The sequence below is a fragment of the Oxyura jamaicensis genome, chromosome 1 (genome assembly GCF_011077185.1).
Source record: "Oxyura jamaicensis isolate SHBP4307 breed ruddy duck chromosome 1, BPBGC_Ojam_1.0, whole genome shotgun sequence".
In the NCBI taxonomy this organism is placed as follows: Eukaryota; Metazoa; Chordata; class Aves; order Anseriformes; family Anatidae; genus Oxyura; species Oxyura jamaicensis.
Window position 1 is genome coordinate 161,142,349 of NC_048893.1, and position 19,071 is coordinate 161,161,419.

The following is a 19,071-nucleotide window of genomic DNA, read 5'->3' on the forward strand; positions in this document are numbered from 1 at the left end:
CAAATCCACTAGTTTCTTTTCCCCAAAGTTGCGCTTCAGGACCAAAGGAAAAAAAAAAAAAGCATTTATCTATCTTGTTCTTAGGGTCATTTTGAGTAACTCGTCATCTCATTCTGCTTAAAATTTACTCAGATATCCAAAAAACTATATAAAAACAGATTCAGTGATACATGACAGATTTCAGGCAGCTTCTTCTAACTGAATCTTGTATTTTATTATTTCCTTACGCTGACTCCTTAGAAAATACAGTGAGGCAAGAGGCCCCACAAACCAGTTCAGCAGAATGCTTTGTGTTACGGGCAGTGGCTAGAGAAACAAACAAACAAAAATAACAAAATAACAATAAAAAACACCACTTGTATTAAGTCAAGAAAATGATACCAAAAATCTGTCACGTTACAGAAGGAGATAAAGACTGATACGGAATTTTGCATAACCTTAAGGAACAAAGTTGTAGATGCATCAAACAAAGATTATTACAAGAGGAACTAGTAAGTCTAAGAAAAACTGTTAGGGGTTTAAATGTACAATTGCACTCACAAGAAGTTACGAGAAGACAAAGGAAAACCAGTCTGAAGTGATGTTTGCACAAAAGAACATTAGGTATGGTCTGGATTCAATAAGATTGGAAGTAAAAGAGAAAAAGGGATGCCTCTGCCATTGGGTAGATTGGGCATCTATAATTTCCATTTTGAAGCATGGAACATACCTACACTACCCTTAGGCAAACTTACTATGCATGCCTGCAATGGGCATTTGAATCCTGTTAAAATACTGAAATTAAAACGACGACCACTGGAATGATGATCACGAGTCTCAGCAAGATTATTTCTGACTCATTCTCCGAGACCAGTCACATTTTTATTCATGCTGTATACTGCAGTAAGCTTACTGAATTTGAGATGCTCCGATGCTTCACAGCTGCACGTGCACAGCTTACTTCAGATCAAGGTATCCCTTGTCCAGATGAAAAGAAACGTGCAAAGCGACTGTTTCAAGTGTTGACCCAAAAATGGACAAGAAGTTCCCTTGCTAAGCACTGCCTGATGTATTGTTCTACCATGAAGTCCATCTAAAGCTTATTAATTTTATCCCATACTGTGGCTAAAACATGCAAGTATCAGGTTACGTAAAATTCCAAGCTGCAGGACAGCAGCATCTGATTTTGAACAAGAGGATGTCAAGCAAGAATGTGAAATTCAGAGATGGGCTCCATCAATGATGGAGTATCTGGATACAGAATGTTCATACAAACACTGATCTACCTCTAAATACGTAAGCAAGAGGGATTATTCATCAGTACACAGTTCTCAAGAGGTATTTTTTATTTTTAAGAAACAGGAACTTTAGTCCGACACAGAAATCAAAGGTTGACTAACCGGGGAGAAAAAACAGAGCAAGCTTTCTCATTTTAGAAGTGCAAGAAAGAAAAAAGAATTAAAAGATTAGTGTGACATAAAAAGCTGCAAAATGATCTCAAAGCAAGCAGAGGCAAAAAAACTACAAGAATGGATGAACTGAAAGAGCAAGAGATCATTACAAAGGTTGAGAAACTCAACATTACTAATAAAGCACGTTGTTAATTATAGTTTAAAAATTCATGACATCTACTGCAATTTATTGTGTTTGCACAGAACACCTCAGGATACTGTTTTCAATTTTTTCCTATAATATGAGTTCCTCAGTCATCTGGAGACTTTACCTAAGAAGTCAAAGAAACATTTCAGGTATGGAGAGTTGTTTTACTTAAGGAGGAGAAAGACAGTCTCTCACCATTGACTTTTGCTCTTTATTTTGAAACAATCTATTTTCTGTCTGTTAGCGTTTAGAACTAGAGAAGTTCTTAAAACTACAAGGAGGTTCAGTTTTACTTTAACCACAATATACAGGAACACCCCCCATATTGATGTCATTTTTTAATAATACCAATATTAGAACAGTTTCATACAATGCTGTACTAATGCCCAACATGCTGTCTGCTTTTTGCAATTTATACTAATTTACCTATGGCTTCTATGCTTTTGAATCTTCTTGGAAAGGTATGTCACACAAATGCAAAGATGGGTGTAGTTACCAATATACATCACACTGTATAACTGTATTCAGTGATACATCTTCGCATGTAGGACTTAAAATTTTTAATCTGCCAGCTGGACAGAGTCAGGATCTAAGTGGAGTTAATGAGTGGTAACTTCAAACTGTTTTAGTAGCTTCTGTTTTGCCAGATACACTGTTGTCAAAGGGCACTGATTTTTTTGAATGAAATTACAGTTTGTACATTATCAAAATAAATGCTCACTGCTAATGGATGAGGAGTTGCTTTTAGAAATCTTTTGAAGTAATTAAGTTTTTTGACTAGCCAAATAGAGGTTTTCTGGCATAACCACAACAGACTACACTGTAACTTCCAGCCCTGGTTATGTCATGGCTTATTTAGTGCAAAAAGGAACTCACAGTCAATTAATGCTTTTATTCTAGGCAGGCTTGAGTCTTCCTCACTCAGACTTTTGTTAATATCAAGTTTATATATGAATTTCATGTGTATATAAGAGCACATTTTCTAATTACAGGAATTGGACAGAATTTTCAGAGTTTTGCTAAGCCAACAAAAAAAATCCCCAGGTAAAGTCCCCAGGTTTTCCACTGTTACTGGGAGAAATACTTTGTGGTACGAAGCATGTGCTAGAGGGAGCTTAACTCTGTGCTTCTTCAAATCCTAAGGCATTTAACTAGCTCCAAATGGTAACATCAAGAAAGTTCTGTGGTTACTGGATTGCAAGAGAGCTAGATACTTATTAAGAGGAATTCCTAAGATGAGACCCGTTTGCTTGACTCCTTGCTCTTTTTGAGATATTTATCAGAATAAAAATATAAAAGCTGTGAGGAAATAGATAGTTTTTAATAGTAATAATATATTAAGAATGATTTCAACATCTGGAAAGACAGATCTGTATGAAATAGGAAATTTGGCCCACAGTACTTGATTCACATCAGTTAAAAAAAATCAAGAACACATACCTTAAGAACTTTAAGTAACAGCGAAAATGTGACTTACCAAAAAATGCTTAAAACAAAGCCACTCCCTGTTATGCTTTTAAGACTATCACATCTACACATCAAGATTTGTGTGTGCAGGTGCATGTGCACAAACTGAAAGCATTATCACTCCTTAAAAACAGGATGAAAAACTACTACATCACTGTTTCAGCTTAGTGTTTCTGACAGCGGTCACAGCACAGTTTAGAAATACTGGCTATTCTGTGCATGTAATATTTTCTACATTTTCAAGATGTATTTGTGCCCTGTAGGTGAGTAAGAAAAAAAAAGCAAAGGGAAAAAAGTTTTAAGTATATTTGATGACAAGCTTTTATGCACTAGAATGTCTTCACCTTCAACCAGAAGGTCAGTCTAGAAACTGGATAAAGAAATAGATGTCAAGTGAGGAAGTACACAAGCACCTTGGAAAAGAACACTTCATCTTATTGAAACACTCAGGGACCATTATGTGAGACTGAGAATGAAAGAAAAGGAGACTAGGTTTAGGATATGAGAACATAAACCAGGTCTCAAACAGAAGAAATAATGCCATTTGACAAGAAATTAGAAGCCCCTTGGTTTAGCACATCCAAATGAAAGATCATGAAAGATGAGGTGAAACGAAGAGGCTGGATGTGGAGCCTATGACCAAAAAAAAAAAAAAAACAAAAAGAAAAAGAAGTCACTTCATGAAGGGCAAGCTTCGTCTATGCTTTGAAAATGATTTGGCACGTGTACTGAATCAAAAATACCTGGACAGCAAAGCATGGGGTGATGTACTTTTGCTGTCTGACATGGGGGAAAGAAAAAGAAAAAAAAAAGGAAGAATGAAATCCTAAGAATGGTTGAGAACAGATCCCAACAACAACCAAAATAATGATGCCTTGAAGACTGAAGTTACATGGCAGAAAGCCATTTGTGTCAGAGTAAGAAAAGACTGAAGATGGACTACACTTACAACAGAATGAAGCCCAACAGATGGAAGGCGTATCAAGGGCCGCCAACGACGAAGACGGATTGACGGACTGGTAGCTTTTGCAGGACCTACATGATTACGTTTAGCCCAGGAGAGGGATGCAGAGTGACACAATGGTGAAGCCTTCGTTCTGCTGTGGCTAACCTGAGGCTGCGATGAAGATGGTGGTGAAGACAGCGAGGACGATGACGACTACATAAACATTAAAAAAGAACATACTTAGCCCACTTAAACTTGAAGTAACATACCTAAAAAGGCAACTGCAAAGATGTCCACTGTTTATTATACTGTCCTTTAACTGATCAAATCTACAGAGGTAATAATCAAGAATGTGTTGAATTTGAATGAGATGACAAAAGAACATTGAAAATAGGCGAAGACATGGTCCAAATCTGAAGTTTATCACCAGATAAACTAGAGGTTATTCACACCCACTGAACTTTGTAATAAGAACATAAGTTAACTGACTCATTCAATAGACAGACTGTTGGAAAGTGAGGCAGGAGGGGACTGAAGTAACATCTCATGGAAGGAACAGTTGAGAACAGCAAGAGTTATCAACCTTGTCTACAGCTACAAAAACTGTAACACTTCATTGGTAACTTGGGAAAGCTATGTTGTGCTACTCAGGATTTAAAATGAATCAAATAACCACTGTAGCAGAACCCAGGGTTTCTTTACTGTTCCATGCCTAACATAAAAGGAAAGCAAATGAAAAGGGAAGCTTACCGTGGTGAGGTATGCAACTTCCTAAGTTTTTCACCTATTCTTCTAAAATAGCAGGCCAGTGGCAGTATTGCCATTAACACTCAGGATCCCTTTAGTATCCGTGGAAGCAGTAGGACTATGTTAAACCATTCAAATTGTTACTATTAGAAGAAAGACCACAGAAGTATTAAAAATGACTCTCAGCTGCAGCTGACAAAGTTACAGTAAGTATATTAAGATCAGAAAGGACCATTGTGATGATTTAGTTTTTGATCTTTTGTCCCACACAGGCCACAGGACTGATAAAAGTTTCTCCTCATGTAAAAATCCTCAACATCACCTTCAGTCTGTCAGAGAATCCCTGACCTTCTCTCAGGAAATAAACTTAATCTTTGGTGATAATTATGTAGCCTCAGAAAAATACCCTTTGGTTTGAAGGTAACCTGAAGGGCAACCCAGACCATTCCTACGAGGTCTCGGACTCACCATTAACCTAGTGTCTCTTGCTCTTTACACTGTCTTTAGATTCTAACTTGTATTTTTATGTTGCCTTCCAGGTCACCAATAGAAATTGTTTAACATTACAGGTCTTAGAAGCAATCCCTGCAGAGCCCCACAAGAAAACATACTTACACCTTGATGATATCCCAGTTAGCTGCACTGAGACATGCCAACTGCTCATGAATGCATTAAGGTTATGCAAGCAGAATAGCAACTGCAGTTCCCTAAGACAACTCCCACATCATGCACTCAACAGAACAATCCTAGCAGACTTCAGAAACTGAGCATTAGGTAACTTTCTCTGAAAAACAGATTTTCACTGTTTAATAAAAGCATAAGCACCAGTCAAAACCATTTACTTTCTTTGTACCATTTTTGAAGCATTTCACCTTCTTTCCTGTTCAATTTTCATTTTTTTCCTTTTCCTACCAAGAGTAGGACAATGAATTGCTTCTTTCTGCTCCCATATTGCTGACCTTAAAACACAAGGACAGGGATAAGAATTCTTCATGAAGAACAACAAACAAGTACAGCAGCAACTTCAGAGCTCAGAGTATGAAGTATTATCAAGTCTCATAACCCGTCCAGAGAATAGTTTTCCACAGGTTTGAGAAACTTTTTCCCCCCAGTTAGATTCTGATTTTCGAGTATTCTGATCCACCCCTAAATCTCAGCAGGTCCACATAAAAGAGGACAAAACTATAAAGACTCCAACCCAAAACATAACTATATGAAGAAAGAATAGCTATGCCAACACTTAAGAGTCAGAGAAGCTTACAGGAGTTTAATGGCTATAATCCTTCATCTGTACTGTGTTTTTTCCAATTCTTTACATGAAATTATTTTAAATGAGACCTTTTACATTTAGATAACATTTCAGAGGGCTTTAAAACGATTTATGCTCAGTTTGCCTAAAAAAAATTCAAAAGATTGAAAGATTTCAAAAGACTGAAAAAATACTGCTACTAAAAAACCTCACAGCCCACAGACCTCCCTACGTAAAGAGGATCCACTAAGATTAAAACATGCAGTGGGGCAGAAATTTAAGAATTGTGCTAAGGGGAAGTTCATGATAAAAGATAACATGCGCCACATTATGGTTTATCATTTTGTAAGCCTCTGCTATGAAAACAGACAAGATCGCCAGTCTTCCTGAAATCTGCAATATCGTAACTGAAGAAGTTTATCCTAGCTTTGATGCATTCTGTTGTGATGTTTTTTTCTCTGAAAAAATATCTTTTAGTATTCCTACTGTAACTACTATGTAACCCATTAATAAGAGTTTAAACAAATCTTTAAATTTGGTATTGCTTAATTGTCCAGGAATGACAAAAACTTTGAAAAATGTTTTAATGGAGTCTTTTTGACCGTCACTACATTTACCATAATTCCTCACTTTTACCACTCTCCATTATTTTGCTAATTTCTGTTTTCTAGCTCATGTTGTCAAAATAGTGATAACATATTAAAAATACCCCTTGCCTAATGAGACCAGAAAAGTCTCAAGGCTTTCAAAGACCAGTTTATAACTTAGAATGCAGTTTAAGGTGACTATTATTCAGTTTACTACTTCTAGATCAGTATTTTACCTCATTTCAAAATTTTGTTCCTTGAATCTTTTTAACCTTTATTTCTTGTAGTAATGAGTACCCTTGTGAGATCAACCACTATGAAGAGAAACTTTCTCTCCACTGAAAATGTACTTTTGTATTGCAAGAGTGAAATTTCAACAGACAGTAAATAGGAGTTCTGGCAAAGCTAAATACTGGATTCTACCTAATTAACAGCACTGTAACAGCCATGAAATTCCATGCACTGCTTTAATAATAAGCACAAGTTAAGCTGCTGTCAACTGAAGTTGTTTTCAACTGAATATTAGCAATACAAATATTACAACAGAATTACACGTCAGTATTAATAAGCAACGAATGCTTCATATACATTGCCAAATAAAGGATGCAAAGTAGCACATTCTACATTTAATTTAAAATGCAGAAGACAAATCATAACTTTAAACACTCTATTCATACAGGACTCATTAACAGCTAGCAACCTGCAGAGAAAAGAATTAATAACTGCACAAGAAGAAAACATCACAGGAGCATACTTCAGTGCTGCAAATTGTAACAGGTCAAATATCTGATGCGGTAAAAGAGAAACCCTAAAATAGAACATTATTGTCAGATAAACCAGTAAGCACATTAAGCTAATTGTTTTAATAATGTATTTTAGCATTACAGTAGTTAAGTTTTCATGGAATAGGTAAAAAAAAAAAAAAAAGGGTGGCTCAGGCAATCAATTTCTGCCTCAATCAAAACCTTATTCCTATGTATAGCTGCTATTAAAGCCTAGAGACATTTAAATCTAAGATTTTGAGGAAATGCATACTATAATGTTACACAGGCATCAAGATTTGTGCCTCTATGCATGCCTAAATGTGCACAAGTTTGATAATGCTGAGTAGCTCAGGACCCAGCTCAAGCCCCAACCTGTCAGGCTCTAAAAAGAGGGTGTCCATCCGCTCATCTTGTCTGGGGAACTGAATACAGCAAAGTACCTCGGTCCATGTGCAACACACTGAAGACCTGACAGGACCAAGTGGCATTTGGGATTGCACAACCATTTCTTTCCAAGTGGAAGTATTTATTACTGATGAATTTTCTAGGGGTTACAAAAATTGAGCTACCTGGAAGTTTAAGTTCACGGCACCCCCATCACTGGAAAGCCTCTGCCACCTTCCTCTCTAAGCCTCTAAGGAGGCTTCCTTGTCCATCAATTGATAAGCTATGCTAGAGCTGGGCCTTTCTTTCCTCCATTTTGAGGTCTTCCTAGTGGGTAGAAACAAACACTAGTTCTGCTGGGACAGAAATTCAAGGAGGTTTGACTGTGTATCATCATTACTGGTAGCTTTGGAAACACAAGGAGATAAACTGTTAGCCCTGGTCTGTTTCCAGAACTAGTCAGATGCACAGCCCCTGGGATCAGAGGCCCTTCCACATGTTCTGAATACATTGAATACAATGAAATTGCATTGAGCAATTGAGCCAATCTGCAAGTGTGCATCAATTCCTCCCAAACTGTTTGTACCCTCATTATACATTGCAAGTACAGTAAGCCCTGTAGTAGAGACAGAGGAATGTTGAGATGACACTAAAAAAATGTAACCTTTCCAGCCAAACGAGCAATGTAAGAGTTATCCTAGCTTTATGATTATATTCAGAAAGGATACACTTAGTATCTGTCATTTTTCCATCACCTTTTGAGGCCTTTCCTTATGACTGGATTAAGCACAATGTTTTGAAGAGTCTGTATTGCAGTACAAAGTGTAATACATGTTTTTCTTTCTTAGAAGCCATTGTTCTTCGTATTTTTTCACATACAAATTAAACCTATACATTACACAGTCTGAAAAGATCCTCCTCCTCTTCCTTTCTTCACCTTTTTAACAGCATTTTAAGCCTTTCTAGGTGGCAGTGGTAAAGCTCTGAAGGATGTTAATTTCCTTCCATCTTTTTTTAGGAAGATGGAAGCAGTCAGAACATGGAAGAGGAGCCTGACAAAGGAAGTATGCCGCAAGTGAACACTGCTTCATGAGTTCATCTCCAACAGCACACCAGAGAAATCACCCAAGCAAGGGGGATTATGAATATTTCTAATGCAGAAAAAGCCTTTTTCCTAACTAAAATTTCATTACATACACCAGTCTTGCACAACATGCAAATTTTCAGGAAATCAAGGTTCATTAAGTCCACTGCTAACAGACCTACTAGCTTTCTCAACATTGCAATTATCAGCACTAATGCATATTGAAACTGACCAGTTATTAACCTTAATCCAGCTACACTTGTTAGCCAAACAACTTCTGCACCAGTACGTTTAATGAGTGTTTCTGTAGCTGATCAAATCTTTACAGTATTCCCTACATCCATTCAATGCAGGACTAAGAACAGATAGTATCCAGAGAGTATTACTTAGCTAGAGGTATGGTTAAAAACATGGCTTAAAGATGACAAAAATGCTGAGATCAGAGCACCCAAGAAGCTTTTCCAAAATTAGCTATAATTTATTTCTCTCAACACCTAAATTTAAGTTCCATGGCCTATGTTAGGCAAAAGTCAAGCTAGATTATCACAATGGTGACTTCTGTGATCAAAAATTAATGGAATTACAAAAAAAAAATCCAAATGTTGGGGAGCTCTGAAAAAGCTAGTTAACTTGAATTTTGCAAACGGTTTTTCCTCTTTAAGATTCTTCTTACGGGAAATTGAACGTCACTGTTGCACACCCAACTACATATGGTTGGTGTCCTTCTTTGAGGAAAGTAGGTTGATGCAACATCAGTTCTTTATTTTAGCCTACTGACTAGCTCCAGCTGTATGAGTAAAGTGGTAACTGCCTTAAAGATGGCGTGTTCTCTTAGTTTTTCCCCCAGATTAGTTTCTGGAGTGTCTGGAAACAAGGGAGTCAAACCAGTTTCTCTCCTGCCTGAGGAAAAAAAATCCTGAATGTGAACCCAACCACAACCTGACATGATCAGCCTGATAAAACGCTAGTGAGCAAACACATGCCAAGAACCTGCTACTTCCTGTCTGTTACATATGTAGTGCAAGAACAGCACCGTAGTGTTATGGTTTGGAGACGTGTGATGCACAAGTGTAAAAATATTTTTCTAACTTCCACTTATTTACTTGTTACTTGAATTCATTGGCTGCTTTATGGGTGCGAATATCCTCCGTGGTTCAGTTTCATCCTAAGAGCAGAATTCCTTGGTACAGGTTTTACAGTGAAGCATAAGATCCAGAATAACAGTTCAGAGCAATACTGTATTAATACCTTCTTAGTTTTTGCTCAGTAGAGTACAGAAATCAGATTGATGAACGTCTCACACACTGGCACAAAAGTCACAGGACAGTGCAGGGAGTCAAAGACTAACCACATGTAAGTTTCAAAACATTTCACACAATTGTACTAAGTTTTTTGTTTGTTTTGTTCTTTTAAAACACACACTTTTTACAGAGTTGGCTATAACAAAAGGAAACACTACAGCTACACGTTTTTAGGCAACAACACCACCTTTACTGGAGGGATAACGTGCTTGTTTTTTAAGGCTAAGCTAGTCAAAAATCATATTAGAAGCAGTTATATAATTGGTTTCATATTCTCCTTAGATGTAAAGGTTTCTTTACAACAGTGCAAGGATTATTCAGAAGAAACACTGAGGAATATGGGCTATTAAAAAAAGATCCCACATGTTCTTGGCAGGAGTGAAAAGGAAGCTCCTTTATATTTCTGCTCTAACAATAAATTGCAGTCCACCAGGGAGTCAAAGATCTTTGAAAGTTCAAGTTTTACATCAGCTGAGAACAGAGTGCATTGACTCTTAGTTCTTGCCAACGTTAACGACTGTTACTGTGATCAAAGTCTAACTTAGTGCATTCCAAGCAAGATTATAGTTCTCAGGGCACGCTAAACAAGTTTACAGACTAGAGTTTGCAGTTACGGTTTGAGTTAAGGAAGAAATCAAGCCGTTTAGGGGCTGCCAGTTCCAATTGATGTGGAAAATATTTCTAATCATACTTGTGAGCAATAAGCATATGTAAGTATACTGATGTGCACAAGTATTTCAGTTCTTGGTAATCATCTGAATACAGTTCTTACTTACGACTCTGACAGAGTCGGATAACAAACTTGATTTTCAAAGGCTAGTTTTTCCATCATCACTATTTTTGAGAGGCTCAGTGAGGTACAAGAATGCTGTTTTCATTTGAAGTGGCAGCTCAGACGCAGTATCTAAGCCTGCTCATTGCAAAGCCTCATGTAGCCAAACACATCGCGCTACCAGCCGGAGCTGTCAGCTGGTAACTACACGTATGAAGCATAGTAAAGAGAACGAACAGGAAGAGTTACAGAATCAACGGCAGTATGTACTCTGCTCCCAGAGATAACATATATTTTATACTCCAGTTCTGCTCTCTTTTCCATAATAACTAGTAACCAAAACACTAGGTTAACAGTAGGTTAAACTTCATTTAGTTAGATGTTTTCAATAGTCTCTAAGGAAGAAGAAAGAAAAACAGTAGTCTTGGAGCTCCCAATTTTCTCCCAAGAATTTAGACCACCAAAATCAGCAGCTCTTAACTACTCTCTAACCAGCATCAAGTGCATAGGTGTTTCAAGTGGCCATTTCACTTGTGTTTATTTGCTTGATTAAAACATTATTCTGAGCTACTCTGTAATAAAATTTAAAGAAGTAAATTTCTGAAACACTACAAATCACATTCTTCTAGTATTAATGCATAAACCATGCTAAAAACTCCCGTCCAAAAACTTTCAACCTCAAATACAGAAGTTTCCATATGCCACAAGTACCACGCATAGTAAAAAAAATTGCTCTATTATTTGAACTTTCTAACAAAAAGTGACATGTAAAGCCGTGTGTCAGCAGCTGGTGACAACCTGATGTTGCAGAAACAGCTGATCGATTACTTAACACCACAAATACTTGAATATTTGCAGTCCACAGTGGCAAAAATTGATCGAAGTCTAGCCTGTTAAGTCTCCTCCCCTCTTTTCCCTAGAGTTTGAGTTAGAGTTTGCCTCTAACACTTCTGTGCCAGAATTAGCTCCTACAAGACCATAGGATGAGCTGCTTCAGGAAGCCAGTGGAAGACAGATTTTATATTTTCTTTTAGGTAGCCTGACAATCCAGCATGATTTCAACTGCCACAGCTGACTAGAACTACAAATACTGTTACCCAAATAGTATTTGAACAAGTGAAGCATGTCAAAGCCTTCAGAAATGCAGGGGTTGGATACAGACCATTCTCTAGACCTAATCCTTGACTAAATGCCAATTAGTCTTTTTAAAAAGTACTTTTACAGGACAGCTTGACATTTTCTGCACTGTAGAACTGAGCAGCAATGAAGCATGGTTGCGAAGTAGCTGATATGGATGTCAGTAATACAGGAGCAAAACAGAAGTATCTTGCTACTCACATTATTATAGTCAAATATTAAAAAGGTAATTTTTTCAAGTATCAGCACAGGTAATATTTTCTGCCTGGAACAACTTTCTGAAAGCTATCATAGCAAGTGATCCTGATCAGTGCCATTAATTGATATATATTTTCTTGGATTTGGTCATAACTTCTTCATTAATGAACACCATAGATTAGATGGCTTACGTGGATGTTCAATCATCCACAGGCTGCACTGCCTTTTTATCTTTTTAAAATTATTTTTGTAAGAGAGTATCAGAAACAGTAAGATTTATGGCAGTACAGGGTTTCAGCCATTTCTGAACTGCTGAAGAGGGCACAAAAAACCCCACTGCTCAGCAAGACGTGACAATGCAAGAACCAGCTTAAAAGCATGTGCGGTTCTGTGAAGACACAGGTTTTATTTTCCATTATCTTCAGACATCCTACAGGTATTATAAACAAAAGCACATACCCAACAGAACAATAAAGACATCTTAGCTGAAAGATCTTGAGTAGCTGGCAACTATACCAGTTTCACTATTAGCTGCCTTGTAGGGAGAAGGAAGGGTTTAAGAAAGGTAGCAATCTGGCAAAAAAAAAAAAAAAAAAAAGTCTCCTTTTTGTTCCAAAATACATGGTTGTTCCATCTGTAACACAATCAACAAAGAAACAGATAAGAAGAGCTTAAACTGTGCGGAAAGCTGAAACCAGAAAACCTGGCCTTAAGCCACTGGATCCATCCAGCTTTTATCATGAAGATTCATATCCTTTTTTGGCACTTTCAGATAGGAAATAAAAGGCATTTGAGAAAGTTTCAGGAGCATACATTTTAGAAGACTGTTACAAGAATCTTACATTAAATGCTCTCATTCAGAACAGCAATGGAGCATGGGACAAGAATCAAATCACCCTTGAAACCCCTAAAATTCAACACTATGCTTCTCCAACAGAATTATTCCTGTAAGTAATTTTAAACAGGCATAAATACTTGCAGCACTGATTTATCTATTTATATGCTTTAATGCAGCAAAAAAGCAAGCCATGGATCCAAACAATCCACGAGTCTTAACACCAAACGTGATTCAAACCTGGTCCAAAATCTGGCCTGAAGCATAAATTCAACTTCACAATCTTTTCAAGTTGCAAATATGAAATTAGTGAAATAAACACTTAACTGTTTTTAGAAATGAACTTTCTTTTTGAAAGAACAGAAAACATAGCAATTTTAAGAAAATATACAAGCTTTTTGACAAAAAACACAAAACCATCACTAAAATTCATTTTAAAACCTCACATATTTTAATAAAGGCTAAAAAAAAGTCTACCAAAAAAAAAAAAGCTACCACAAATACTCAGTTCTAACCCAGTCTATAGTTGGACCTTTGTTCCAACTTTGTTCCCTCTATAGCTGGGCTTTGAATGAATTACCAGAAAATTACACAAAATGGCTAGGAACACGGGTTTATTCTTGTCCTTGTTGCTTTTTAAACAAAGTAAGTGAACCACAGCTATGAAACCTGGGAAACTTGGCAAAGCATCCCTCAACACAGAACGCTCTAAGCAAATGGACTGAAACTGACAGCTACAGCGATTCATCTTAATACTTCACCTAAACAGATTGCACATTAATGATAAATTCCAGAAGCAAACTGGCCACGTAACTCTTCTCTCTCTTCTAGCAGTCACAAACTGGAGTGCAAAATCTAGCTGTCCACTAATATTAGACTTATAAAAGTATTATCCTAATACCTTCTCCCTCCCCACCCACAACAGAATTTTTTGTTAAAACTTAAGAAGTTATAACATAGGTCTTATTACAGACTATTTTAAACCAGAAACAAAGCCTACCTGCCTAGACAAGACAAATGAATAGATGAAATATGTAGGTATTGGAAAGATAGTTCTGCTTCACTGCTATTACTTGTAACTGTTTATTTCTAGGTAGACTCACTTTACTTCCAGGTTTGAAATATGGAAGAGAAACAATAGCAGAAAATCCAGTGGCGGACTGTAAAAAAATAAAAATAAAAAAATCAAGAAGCCACTGAGATCATAAAAACAATTATCCTGATTTAGTAAGATTGTCAGGCTTTATTTACCATTATAAAAGGCTGAATCCTTAAACATCTGAAAAATGAAAGCTCAGAAAAAATATTTTCAGAGGAGAACCTGTCTGTAATTCTTCGCTATTTTTAAACCTTCCACATCCCAAGACTCCAGAAAATTTTATTTTATCTCATGACACCATGTAATGGCATATTTTCCTTGGGGGAGGGAAAGAACAGCATCTTGAAAGCAGCTGCAGTTGCATAGTCTCAACCAAATTAGCAAATGTGACTGCCATACTTCCCACTTCTGAAAGTTATTCTATTCACTGTTGAGCTTAAGCAACATTTTCAGAAGAATTTGAGGCGACAGTAGTATGCAACACCTATCTGAGGGACAGACAGAACTACCCACAGAGCAACCACAGAACCACAAAAGCCAAGGTAATCATGCTAGAAGAGTAGGCCTGCATACTTGCTTATCTTTACTTCTGTGGGAGACCTGGAAAAGACCTTTGGCTTGTCAAGCTGCACCACTTACCATCATTAAGCAACTACGTAAGTCTCTTTATTCAAAGGAGAAATTTCTATGAAAAATGTCCGTGCTATTCTAGCGATGGAGGGAACGGGGGGAGCAACAAAACTACGAGAAATAAAGGAAGACAAACTTATTCCTTCCCAGTGTTCTGAAAAGAAGCTTCAACTCCCAGGAAAGCTATCTTAGCAATTACAAATATGCAGGAGGAATAAGATTCTCTTCTTTCTTGATCCAAAAGCACTATTAACTTTTCCTGCAGGAGAAGCTAACATCCTGCATGTATGACCTGCACATGCTAACGTCAGCATCTTCAAGGGCATGCTGTTCACCAGTCCCTTTAGCGTTACATGAAGAGATCTACAGCAACAGCCAAAGTGTACCACTGCAAGGTGTAAGACTAGGAGATGAACTCCAACCCCACATTACATTTCTCAACACATTCTCATTTCACCTATTTTATTTTGCTTAAAAAGAATTGTTCTCTACAGGAGGAATTGCTGCGCTTTAGAGATGAAATGGGAGGCCTCACCGCCTACTTAACCACACAATCGCAGGACAGGATCTTCAGGCAATTACTTCTTCCAGTATAATAAGTTATTTGTTTCTTACTTCTTTGATTGATGGATCAAAGGATATTCTGAAAAATGCTCCCAGGACATGTATTCAGCCATTGTACTATTTCAGCTTGGGAAACAGAAGGACAGGAAAAAGTTATTTTACCATTCTAAGGAACATCCACATTGAATTACTTCCAGATTTAGTTACATAAAATGGAATAACAAATATTTGGAAAGGCCACTACCTATTCAACATTTTTGTTTAGGCATGGTTGCCGAGACAATCTTGTAATTTTTTATTACAAAAAGCGTTTGCATCTTTCCACACAATTTTTTAATATTTTGTATTGAAATATCTTCATCAGGAAACCAATTAATTTGTGGAAGTTCAAGAAGCTAAGTGTCCCTTATTAAGAAAATCCGTCATCACTTAGAACCTTCCTGAATCCTTATAAAGACCCTCAGGAACTAAACTACATAACCCTTCATCTTCTCCCCAGTTATTCCATGATTTCTGCCAGGAGAATGCACAAATGAACTATTCCCTGGATGAATGCCACCGTACATCAAAACAGCTAAATGTTATTCTGTTCTGCAAGTATCCAAGGAAGAGATTCACGGTCTTCAGCAATTTGCAGAAGAATCTCCACAACCTCTCTCTTACTGAGAATACCTAGAAAAGGATCACCTCATTTTTAAAAGAAAAGAAACAGGAATTTTTGGAGTCTCTTATTTAGAAGATGAAGAGAAGTCTGCAGCTGCATTGATGTTTCTTCTTGAAATATAGAACCTTCCTTGACTGATTTAAAGATAGAAATAAGAATTTGGAAGAAAACAAAAGACGACACATGAATGAAGGTCAGTATTAATACTAGAAATGATACAAACAATTCTCTTAGGTTTCATCCATCTTTAACTTAGAATGAGTAAGTACAGGTTTCCAGATGGCTGGATGAGGGGGAAGCAGAAAGGTCTGATTTGCTTTCCTCTGCCATGCCTAGAAGACATAGCACAGCTTTAAGAAAGAAACACTCACTCGCAGTACTGGAAAAATAAAGAAGGAAAGCAGATGAGCCATTGCAGTCATAGCAAAACAAGTGGTACTGGCAACAACCCAATCAGTTTTTCTTCTGTGGAACGGATACTGAAATCTGAACCAGAAAGATGGAAAAGTGCCTTAATAATAAGGAGGCAAAAAACGTTGAGTGGCTTGCTTATGCCTTCTCAGTGACTGACGCAGCTGTTCTGCTTCCAAATCCGTAAGACTGAAGATACACTGACTGGCAAGGGAACTTCAATAAGCACTTGCCCCTCTCCTGAAAAAGGATTCAAAGCAACAAAACCAGGAAACACCATAAACACTGCTCAAAACTTCACAAAGCCACTTATTCTCCTGGCATTAACCTTCTATTTTGCTCAGTGAAATTAAATGTGTAATACGGATCCTTCCAAATTTGATTTAATTTTTGAGGTTCTGTTCCCATATTGGATGAAGTACAACAAAGTACAACATCGAGTGCACAGAGACTTTAAGTTCAGTCCTATTTTACTTGTAAACACAGATAAAGGAGCATTCTCTAGTACTGATCAAGCAGCACAGCAAATTTCTTTGATCCTAAACATGGTTATTTATTTTATGTCACTCAATCTGTGGTGATAAAAGCTTATGCATGTATTTCACAAATGGTGAAAATTTATCTGAAGTAATGTCTGTACACAAGCGACACCAGTACTGAAGTATTTCTTTTCCTGAGATAAAACTTTTCAGACTCTTACACAATGTTTGTTCCACTTGTATGGTTACTATGGATCCTACATCTCAGCAATGAATTTGCAACATCCTGATCTCAACTTTCACTAAAACATTATTTCTGGCTCTTCTACTGTGAAATAAAGCTTGAAAAGATCATCTGTGTTATACAAAGGCTTGAAAAGAATAATACAAAAAACTAAACAGCTTCAAGTTTGTTCCCTTGCCCCCCAATGTCACTTCCCTTTGTGCCCTGATAGTTGACTGACACAATAATGCAAATTAAGCAAAAATCTTCATTTCTGTGTAAACCTTTACTATGATTGTTTTAAGCTCCACTATATTCAACTCAAAGTAGTTATTAACAAACATATTTGGCTTTGTTTAAAAAAAAAAAAAAAAAGAATACCTCGGTCTGACCTTCGTGGGCACTGGATTCATGAGTGACACGAATAGCCTAAAATTAAAGCATATTTTAATTAGACTTTAAATATTTTAAGAATCACTGTATGCTCTTCTTTTTAATCAAATGCCATAGCTGTAACTTCTTTTGCTCGATGCTTTTAATAGATAAAGAAATGAATCAACAAATAATCCCCACTTGCAAGGATCTCAAGAGCCAGGTGTTTCATTTGAACTGAATCTGATGAAGCTATGTAGCAGTTTGTTACTGCAGTTTAACACACAGACAACAGTACTGGCAAGTGGTTTTGATATTTCAGTTCCTGGCTTAAGTATACAAAACACTTTAGGTAGAAGCTGAGATCAGACAGCTTGTATCCAACATTTCTGCAGATAATGTCCTCAAACCTCTATGGTTCCTGTTTGTTACTACTTTCTTTGAGGCACATGTTAACAACCTTATTCCTGAGGGCTTCACAGTAAGTTGAATTTGAACTCAGGCTTGGAACCCATCAATACTTTCATTTTGACAGAGGATCATCGTTATCATCATGAGCAACAGCACTGTTCTCCACTTCTATCAGCGGCCAGATCTTTCTGTCACATCCTTTGAATCAGCACTAATTATGATCCAACTAAGCACTCAATCAGCTAGCTCATCTAACTGCTTGTTATGGGGGATGGAAGGAGAGGGGGGGCTATAATTCTGTCAGATCAGCTCCTTGTGTGCCCTGAAGAGCTACAGTCAAAGCAAGGTGACTTGAAGGCATAAATTGAAGGAGACTGCAGGACTGTCCTTCCAGCAATAGCCTCAAATCAGCCCAAATTGACCATTAAACTGGATCTTGAATCAACCAAAATGATTGTGCAGACATTACTCATCCACTTCAAATCATTTTCAACTAAGCCAGCGAATTAATATGGATGAAAAACATTGACAAAATCCATTCTGCTGACGGAGCTATGGGATGGCAGGAATACTTTAAACCACCAAATCCATATTTTTTTTTTTTTCAGCAGCAGCTGTCTGATCACAAGCTCACACGTAAACTCAGATTGTTTAAGTGATTCACTGGACCAAGACCAAAGAACTTGCTCATGCAAATAATTCTTATACCATTTTCAAAAGGAGTAAAAAGTACAATACTAACTTCATAAGTTTCTAGATATTTGGCCCTTTCTTCAGGAGTCATAGATAATGAATCTTCTAGGAACTTTTTCAGTGATGAATTAGTTTCTTAAAAATAAAAAAAAAGACATAACATTAACAGATTTGAAACCATGCCTTGAATTCCACATTGTTCAAAGCTAACAGAATGCTTATAACCAACAAAAGATATAAAGATAATTTCATCGTCTTAAAGAAGCAATGAAGGCTGACTGCACGAGGAATTGCTACCTACTGCAGTTTGAAGTGTTTTCAATGTTTTCGTTTTAGGATTAATGTGAATTTTTTTTTTTTTTTATAATTACAGGCAGAAATGCTCTTTCAGTAGAGATGAACAGTTATATTCAGAGAAAATAGTACATATCCCATCCTTCCCTCCATACTTTCCACAGTTGTAAGGGAAAAAAATA

The 19,071-nt window shown here is 37.0% G+C and overlaps 1 protein-coding gene across 2 annotated transcripts in view; it reads right to left on the reverse strand.

The window, feature by feature from the left end:
* The window catches only part of UCHL3 (ubiquitin C-terminal hydrolase L3), a 43,097-nt gene that overhangs the window by 8,609 nt on the left and 15,417 nt on the right, over positions 1 to 19,071 (reverse strand). The window contains exons 5-7 of one of the 2 annotated variants that reach the window (XM_035320557.1): positions 18,645 to 18,730; positions 17,501 to 17,548; positions 3,995 to 4,204 (exon numbers count right to left, since the gene is read on the reverse strand). In XM_035320557.1, coding sequence (XP_035176448.1) covers positions 3,995 to 4,204; positions 17,501 to 17,548; positions 18,645 to 18,730 — 344 coding nt within the window. The remainder of the gene's footprint in view (positions 1 to 3,994; positions 4,205 to 17,500; positions 17,549 to 18,644; positions 18,731 to 19,071) is intronic. The other variant, XM_035320564.1, reaches the window with a different exon arrangement.